The 9,385-nt window shown below is 38.7% G+C and overlaps 1 protein-coding gene across 2 annotated transcripts; it reads right to left on the reverse strand.

The window, feature by feature from the left end:
- Positions 1-4,095: 4,095 nt before the first annotated feature.
- On the reverse strand, positions 4,096-8,360 carry LOC141672186 (uncharacterized). 2 transcript variants are annotated; one of them, XM_074478717.1, is made up of 15 exons: positions 8,229-8,360; positions 7,977-8,031; positions 7,828-7,876; positions 7,553-7,606; positions 7,326-7,448; positions 7,064-7,183; positions 6,840-6,960; positions 6,390-6,560; positions 5,930-6,085; positions 5,733-5,839; positions 5,414-5,492; positions 5,179-5,320; positions 4,815-5,091; positions 4,603-4,729; positions 4,096-4,422 (listed from the first exon to the last, which is right to left on the reverse strand). In XM_074478717.1, exons 5-15 carry the CDS (start codon positions 7,430-7,432, stop codon positions 4,168-4,170), a joined length of 1,662 nt encoding a protein of 553 aa, XP_074334818.1. In that variant the 5' UTR covers positions 7,433-7,448; positions 7,553-7,606; positions 7,828-7,876; positions 7,977-8,031; positions 8,229-8,360; the 3' UTR covers positions 4,096-4,167. The 2 variants fall into 2 exon arrangements, with proteins under 2 accessions (XP_074334818.1, XP_074334817.1); XM_074478716.1 differs by having other exon boundaries at positions 7,755-7,876; positions 8,229-8,354.
- Between the last annotated feature and the right edge of the window lie 1,025 nt (positions 8,361-9,385).

Consider the following 9,385-nt stretch of genomic DNA (forward strand, 5'->3'; position numbering starts at 1 on the left):
GTAGACCTAACCCTGGGCTACCATTTCTTTTTGGTTGTTTTCCCCTACTTCACTTGTTTTAGGGTTGGTTGCTTGCACAGTAGGATTGACCTGGCCAAGGCCTAGGATCAATTTAATCTATATTGTGACTTTGTTGCTTTTTTGCTCTTTCGAGCTTGGTTTGGTTCCTTTTCGATCTGGGAGGGATTCTATGATCTGGACTTCTTTTCTCGCATCATCCCTTGAGTGGGGGCGATGTTTCTTGATACTTTGCTATTTTTGAAGTACTACGGCCTTCCTCTTGTTGTCTTGATGAGTTTCAGCCATGGCCAGAGCTTGGCTATAACATCTTTCAGCAATCTCATAATCTCCCTTAACCTCTTCTACCCCGGTTGGGGTTGGGAATTTTATTTTCAAGTATGATATAGAGGTAATTTCTTGGATCCTGGTCAGGGCTGAGCGGCCGATTATGTCGTTGTAGGACGAGGGAGTGTTGATCACGTAGAATTTTACCACATGGGTGACTTGGTTCGGGGCCGATCCAAATATCACTGGCAAGTATAAGGTTCCCTGGATCGGGACTAAGTTATTCCCAAACCCATAGAGAGGGTCCTCTCGGCATTCATTGGAGCGCACGCTCCCTAGCTTCATCCGGTCCACAGTATGCTTGAAGAGTATGTTTACTGAAGATCCATTGTCTATCAGCATTTTCCTTACTTCATTATCAAAGATGTCAAGTGTTACTACCAAAGCTTCATTGTGATTCTGGTTGACCCCTTCATAATCCTTGCTGCTGAACGAGATCACCATCTCCGGGTAGGATTGGATGGAGAATACTTCATCTCCTGAGCCCGGGCTCCTAGGGGGAGAGTGTGACCTTCCAAGGACCACATTTACTACATTCTTTCCTCTCCTTTGTCTTTCTTCTTTCTGATTTGTCTCCCTGGAGATGTACTGATTAAGGTTTCCTTTCTTGACTTGGTCTTCAATGAAGTATTTGAGGGAGAGACAATTTTCAGTTTTGTGCCCATGGGTTTCATGATAGTCGCATTTCCTGTTATAAGGCCTGCTCTCTAGGGGAGTCTGCATGGGCTTTGGTGGGTAATAGAATGGCTTCCCCTTGATCTCCTTTAGTATTTCTTCCCGGGTCCTGTTCAGTGGTGTCCAGTCTGGCTCTTGCTTAGGCTCTCTGGCTTGCCTAGGTGGACCAGGATCACTTTTAGATTCTGTCTTGGCACCCGGTCTTTGAAATATTGGAGTATTTTGCACAACATTGGTCTGCTGGGTTTGTTGGCTTTGCTTGAACTTCTTCTCTTGATGGTAACCCCCTTTCGGTCGGTCATCAGAAGTTTTATTCCTGGATCCTCCATTCCGAGTCATTCTCATCGCCTGGAGAATGTCTGTTTCTTTTATGAACCTGGCTGCCATAGAGCAGGCGGCTAGGCTTTGTGGCTCTTTGTTTATCAACTCTACAATGTATCTCTCATTGTGTTCCGGATCCAGGTTCCTCCGGAATATGCTAAGAGCCTCCCTCTCATCAAGATTCGAGACTTTGTTGATGACTTCATGGAATCTCCTCATATAAGTTGAGAGTGCTTCATTATCATATTGGCGGATTATTTTCAGGTGACACATGTGCATTTCATGTGTCTTATTGGCTCTGAATCTTCTAAGGAAGGCCACCCTGAACTCTTTCTAGGAGTGAATGCTTCATGATGGGATCCTGCTGAACCATCTTTGAGCCCCCCCTTTAAGGGTCGAGGCGAAGAATCTGGACTTGGTCAGGTCGTTGTAGTAGTATATTTGGGCTATCTGTTCGAAGTAATTCAGGTGCTCTTCCGGATCCCCAAATCCATCAAAAGAGTCAAAGTTGTAATGTTTGAGATTTTTCTGTCGGGAGATGGCTTCTAGGGAGTGACTGAAGGGTGTAAGGGTCTCCCAAATTTCCAATCCGGAATCTTTCTCCATTTTTTGTTGGAGCTCATAAATCATATCTTTCAGATCCTTCTGCCCCTCCTATCCGTCATCAGAAATGACCTCGAGGGTAGGGTCCCTCCGAGTCCTTTTACCTTTGCCTTTAGCTAGGAGCCTCTCCTCTTCCAGCTGCATTCTTTTCTGAATCTTTAACTCAAGCTTTGCCTCTTCTTCTCTTCTTATTTGCTCCCTCATTTCTTCCAACTTTTTCTTCCTGGTTGCTTCTGATTTCCTTCTTACTAGGCTCTGTTTGATTCTTTTTTGCCTTAGCTCCGATTCGGTCGAAGACAGCTCTCCTAGATTGCTGAGAATCCCCAGACTCTTCTTGCTCGACTCTTCTTGCTCATCATCTTGCTCATATTCTTCCTGAGCCCGGGCTTGTTCATCTCTGTAGAGCCTGATTGCTTCAGCCGGTTCATGACTTGTTAAGTTGGCCATATGCTCCTCTGCCACTGGAATATTTGTGTACTTGTACTGGTTGAGTTCGATGACATTCCTGGCATCCCGGACCGGGGTATGTTGTGTCAATGGTTGCTCCTGGAGGGTCTCTTGGTCCCCCCAGGTCCTTGAGCTTGAGAGGGGTCCTGGTCCTGGACATGGGTACTGGCGGAGGGCCTACCAACCGTACTTTTTCCTGCTCTTGCCATTACCACAATTGTACAAACAACTGACCAAGATTTGAGGCTAAAAATGTGGATCTAAGGTTGTTTTTTTGAAGATTACAAAAAATTCCCAGAATAGTACCAAACAAACTTTTTGGGTTTTGCTAACAATACTATTGAACAAGAACAGCAGGCTCTAGAACACAAAGACAATATGCAAAGTAAAACAGATCTGGGTTTTGAAACTATCAAAACTATCAAACCCCAGGCTTCAAGAGTATCAAGATTATCAAACCCTAAACAATCAAAATTAAAAAACGAGAGCGGGCTCACACAAACGTGGCCTAAAGTAAACATTCATATTCAAGAGAGGGTATGGTTGCTTTTTTTTCTTACAGGTTTAAGATGTGGACTCTCTTAAGAGTTTGCTGATGAAGGTGAATCCAGGGGCACCGAGACCTAAGGATGGAGCCCCCTCCTTCTAGCGCTAAATGATAACTCCGGTGAGCGAGATGGCTCCTTCCGGCGCCGTTCGTGGACCTTCTGGGTGTGAATGAGGTGTAGCTGCTGTTGGAGCCTGCAAAACAACACCGGAGGGGGGTTTTGTCCCCGCGGCGCGTCCGGTGTAAGAATAAGAAGCTGGTTGGGGAAGATGAAGATATAGAGGACTAAGGTTGCTGTGTGTGTGTAGGCTGAGTATATGAGAGTGTGTGTAATGAAAGTGTTTTCTAACCCCTAAACCCTTCATCCTTGGGGGTATATATAGCCCCAAGGTAGGGTTTAGGGGTTGGTACCTCTAGATCAGGGCAGTTGGTTCTTGGAGGCAGAGTACGCCTGGCTTGGGTGGATTGCATACACATGTCCAAGGGAGGACCACCTTCATGGTTTCCTAACGGCCTTCTAACACGCGCCGTGTTTGTCTGATATGTTGGTTGTTGATAGCTGTCATCGTCACGTGCCCACGTACCCTTCCTTGGTGGGACATGGAGTGCGCATGCGCTTGCTGGGACCTCCCTCATGGTGACCTTGGTCCTGGGTTGGGGTAGGCAGATGATTCAGGTCATGGGCTGGACCCTGGTTGGCAGGTGATCCAGGTCCCGGGCCGGATCCGGGTAGGCAGGTGATCCAGGTCCCGGGCCGGATCCGGGTTGGGAGATGATCCAGGTCATAGGTTGGCCCTGGGCCTGATCTCTCCACTTGATTGTGTTGGGTGAGGGGGGTCTTGATTCATCAATTGAGCCTCATATCCCTTAGATCCAGGTTGCCCCCTACCTTAGGTTGCTTATACCCTATAAGTATACTTTTAGAAAAGAAGATGATATTAACTATAGACTTTTGTCGAATCATTTGCAGGGTAAGAGAGATATCAACGTAAATGATGATACTAACGAAACACAATTTATTGAAACAACTAACATTTGTGTTTAAAATGATATGTAAACAATTTATTGATGTGTTATAAGGAAATACTAAAGATATGACAAGAATATAAAGACCTGGCTAGCTCAAAAAAACAAATCAAAATATGTTCTAATGTAGAGAACTTCTATATTCTTCTTTCTAGGATGTGCATGTGTGATTGTGTACTCTTTTGATTCAGTACATGTCTTCTTCATAGTTCGTTAGCCTTTTCATTTGGTGGCACTTCCAAACGTATGTAATCATACATGAATCCGTTGAAAGGATTTCCTTCTCTTGATTGCCTTAAAAATATTGTATTTTTTCCGGCATGAAGAAGTGATCCCAAAATATTTACACTGTATAAGTGGTACAGTCCATGAATCCCATGTCTTGCAATTGCATTATCCTCGCCTATACGCCCTGTCGTGAAGTGAGGAAGTTTGGCTTCACCATTGTTGATCCGGACCTTCAAAAAGACACATTATAATGTGAATAGCTAATTTTTAATTGTTAGTACCTCTCTGATTAACCAAGTTAATGAAAGAATGTAACACCAGTCAGAATCGCAGTTAGTGAATAACACAATTCACTAAATTTCTAGTTTTTGCATCCAATTAGAAACAATTTAGTATCATATACTGTTTACCTGTAATTCAGCTTCATTGGCAGAAGCAAGTGCCAGCTGCAACGTATAATTTCTTGTGGTGTCCACTTTTTTTAGATCAAATAAAATTTTCCATATTGCTGGGACATAAGTGTTATTTCCTACTTTCCTGCAATAGAAGATGTTCAATTAGCAACTCTGAAACAAGAAATAATGAATTATGGAACTCTGGATAAGAAAGTGTACAATCTCACCTGTTAACATGAGCAAAGAACCAGTCCTTTTGGTACAAACTAACACCAATAGTGAAAACTAGATCTTCTTTAGGATATAGATCAGTATAACGATCCCATAATCCATACTGCCTAAATCCTTCTCTAGGAATCTTATTGAGTAACTTATTTTCAAGAGTCGGAATAGGTCCAGGAAAAAAAAACTCAGCTGCTGTGCGATCAGGGATACCAATTTCCCAGAGTGTAGGGCCATTTCTTGGAGGTACAAATACAACATTATCTAATCTTATGTTACTTCCTGCATATATATAGATCATGAATCTGTTTCAGTCCAGTACAGCCAAATATTTGTGAAGGTACTTAAAATTTTTGAAAAATATTGAACCTGGTTTGATGATAACATCGTTTTCATATTTGTAATCACCAATAAATCCAGGCACCCAAGCATACAAGTTATAGGTTCCAGGTAGGACATTTTTAATCAAAAAATTCCCCTTGGCATCAGTTTGTGTCCAAAACTGATAACCCTGCAATTCAATATTTTTAAAAAGGTAAGAACTTAGATTTAACTACATTTGTAATAGGATTGTTTATGACTGTTTCATGTTAGAAATGGTAACCTTATTTTCTGTTTGCCAGGAGCCTGCTGCTCCAGGTAGAGCCAATCCCACATTGGAGAAATTAGCTGGCATTAGTATCCTGAAGAAGAACATAAGATTTCTCTTAACAATCATGCATAATCTGTATCCAAGGCAGAAATAATACTGAAATAACAAGGTTGACCGCTTCTAAAATAATGACAGAGGAGACTGATAGTGAGTTACTATGCTTTATTTTGTCAATGGTGATTTTCATTTAAATTGTCAGTTTAATCCAGACTCTGTGTAAATAAGCATACATTCCAATTAGCCCTGTGATAGGCGTTGCACTCAATCTTACCCGTCTCGTACCATTAGTGTTCCACTAACTGTGCCACGCTTTTCTGCATAAAAGTAATCAGCAGAATGTGGGAAATCATATGGCCAGCTTTCAGTCTCTATCAACATCTGATACAAATCCCGATTACCCTTAAATAAGGTCCATATTGTTGATAAGATATATAAGCAGGAAAAATGGCTGTAAAACAAATTTGATACCTGTTCTTTAGCATCTTGCCACAGTGAAGTTGTATTTGCCTTGTCCAAACCGGAGTTTAAATAGATGAAAACCGGGCCAAAAACCATTTTCCAGGGTTCCCCGTCTTTAAACTCAAGTCCTAGTGATTTTCCAGCATAATGAGTACTAAAGAACATCTGCATTTTGAAGTAATTAATGTTAGTTCTTGTATGTATTTTCACAAGCATCAAATGTTTTAAGTATAATGTCAAACGAACTAATATCCTACACAATTTTAATACATATCGAAGTAAAAGATTAAAAGCAATTAAACTTTAACTGCTTTTAGAGGAAACATGTTGTCCGACTTGTAAATCATTATAAAAGTTTAGCAATATAGGTTCCAAGTGAGTGTATTGAACGATAAATGGAGGTACCAACCGAGATAAGTCTGTGGCAAATTAAATTGTAAAATGGCACAAAAAATACAAAAAAGCTTACTGATAGAGTTATTGGGCCGCAATGGGAAGTGAGGTCTTGCTTAACAGGTCCAGCAGTACGAAACTCATTACTGGGTGTGATCATCCAGAACCCGGTTGCAGGGTTGGAGCTAATCCATCCATGCACCCTGTTATCCTTGTCTTCAGTCGAATATTGATACTTGTCATCCACCTGCATTTTAAAAACTCATTCTGCCCGGTCAAGACTACCCATCAAATCTCATTCCAAGTCATAAAAAGAATGTCACATGTACATTATTTGTCATTTTACCAAGTCAATTAGAGAAATTGAAAAACACACACACACAATATACACAAGACCTGGGACTTGGTTCTTTCTTAGCCAAAGAAAGGTGTGTCTAGTGCATTCCACTGTGTTTTAGGTATTAATGAGGGCATATTACGAGGTTGAGTATCATCCAGGAAGGACTAAATGCAACGGAGAACTTACCTCTGAAACTGGATCTTTCACTAGCACGGCTTCTGGATAAGCAAGGGGCGTTCCACTTTCCCTGTCTTCAAAGGTTGGCATAACTCTTTGTCGAGCATCTGACACAGCCATGTATCGAAACCTAGACATCCAACATAGTATGTGACCATTATAATAACTTGATCTAGAATTGTGTCAATACTTTTGAAGATAAAGGAAAGAAGATATCAAAAAATGTAGTATACAATTTTTCTTGAAGCTTGAATACAATCCTGTTTTGAAATAAAACCGTATTCTGCCATCCTTTCAAGCGTTCAAATATGGCATACGAGTAGAAACCTGGGACTCCTCGGAGAACTATGAACCTGATCAATTAGAAATGTAACCATTTATATAAAATGCTGAAGGATTTGTTGTATTAAAAGGTGATATGTACTGCTATGGGCCTATGACAGAGTGATTTGTATAATGTGTGGGTTAGAATAGTTTGTAACGAATCCCTTTTACCTTTTGTCTATATTGAGTGGAAGTGTAGTCCCTGGATCCATTGAAGGATTCCATGTTCTTGTAAACGAAAGCTCTACTTGATCTTCATTTTGAACCACCACTGTCATATTTGTCCCTTGTAACCTGATAAGAAGCAACTCATCATAAACTTTGGTTCAAACAGAAGTTCAACCAGAGAAACCAATTTTCCAATAACACAAACTTGAGAAGAAAAAAGATGAACTTACTTATCAAAAGTATCTTTGGAATCATCTGGCTTGCCCCAAACAACATCCCAGTACCTAAAAGTTAACAAAAACATATTTTTCTTACAACTCTAGGTTTTAGGCAGTTTTTACCCTCATTCTAACACAATTTCGGTAAGACGGTGTAAATCTTTTTTGTTCTAAAATTTGAGAATTGGTATTTATAGTAAGTTAACAAACAAACCCTCTTTCGTCTTCTTCATTCTTTTGTTCTAGAATATTCTCAATGCCATTGTACTTAATGCCGGTGACCATACCTCCGGGATTCGAGAAAGTGAAATTGGCTAATCCATTGTCCACTACAACCTAAAGAAATCAAATTAATTAAATTTAACATTGCAGGCACATCTGCTGTTAAAAAATATAAACGCAGGATGACTTTGTTCATGCAGTAGTATTAAAGTACTTGATCAGGCAATATCTTAAGCTGCACCGGCCGTGAATTGCTTTTGTTAATATTCCTGCATGTACATATAAATATAAAATTACAAAACGTTTTTTTGCCGAAAGGGAAAATAGTAGTTTCAACCTCAGTAACATAACACCATGTAAATTTGATATCTCGATCTCTTTAAAACATGAAGCGAATGAAAATATGTTACATAGGCAGACATACGCATGCATGCATGAAAGCTAGATATGGAAAAAAGTGACTAACTGTCTTCTGACGGTAGATTCAGTTAGCAGAAACAATTGAAACATGAATCCAAGAAACCCCACAACATAATATCCCCGTTTCATTTCGAAAACGCAAACCTGCAAATACATCAGCAAGCGTACATAAGTCTTAGACCTAAAGCTCCACAGGTATCAGTAAATAAATATATTTATAATTGCATGCATGCACGTATAAATTTTCACCTATTGATTAATTGTTTATTCTTTTTTGTTCTCACAAGATGTTCGAAAAGACAATATATAACGATTGTTCTCTGCAACAGTTGCTATATATAAACACACCGCCCAGGCAAAGATTACTTGCATTTACCGCATCTTATCCTATCCGATTCGAACCGATTTAAGGATCGACATGAAAAATATCCGATTCAAAGTATGATATGATAATTACGAATCGAATAATAAATGGATTGGATATAAATTTAAACCGATCTGATCCATTTATTCAGGTTCCGATCCGATCCGTTAAAGTATATATATATATATATATATATATATATATATATCTTATTGATAATAATAACTTAAAATAAGTGCGATGCATAGATTAATGTTTTTAATTATTGTTATTTTACTTTTATTGTATTAATAATTTATTATTATTTTTATATGCTTTAATAAATATTATTAATATATTCGTTACAAACTGTTGAATTCACCGGAAATTGACTTAAGTGTTTGTTTTGATCGTTATTTCTAGAAAAGAGGTGTTTTAATTGGAATAAAAAAATAGATAATGTGTTAACGTTTAGTTGAAAAAGGTAATTGGTTTGGATTAAAATAGGATTTATTAGTAACTATAATATTTCATTTTATTAAATATAATTGCATCTTGATATTTTTGAAAAATGAGATATTTTAGTTGGAAATAATTAAAAAGATAATATGTTTTAGTTGAATACAGTAATTGATTTATATATTAATTACGTAAAATATGTGTAAAACAATTTGGTTCTCAAATTAATTAAGGGCAAATAAGTAAAAATAACTTGAATAACTAAGTAAGTGTAACTAAGTAATTTAAGTTAGTACCGATCCATTAAATATCAAACTTTTAAGGTTTTGTCTTTAATAATATAATATTTATTTATATATGTGTGTGTTTTGATCTTTTAAAGTTTTGAAAACGTGATTAAG

Source organism: Apium graveolens, chromosome 7 (genome assembly GCF_009905375.1).
Source record: "Apium graveolens cultivar Ventura chromosome 7, ASM990537v1, whole genome shotgun sequence".
Lineage (NCBI taxonomy): Eukaryota > Viridiplantae > Streptophyta > Magnoliopsida > Apiales > Apiaceae > Apium > Apium graveolens.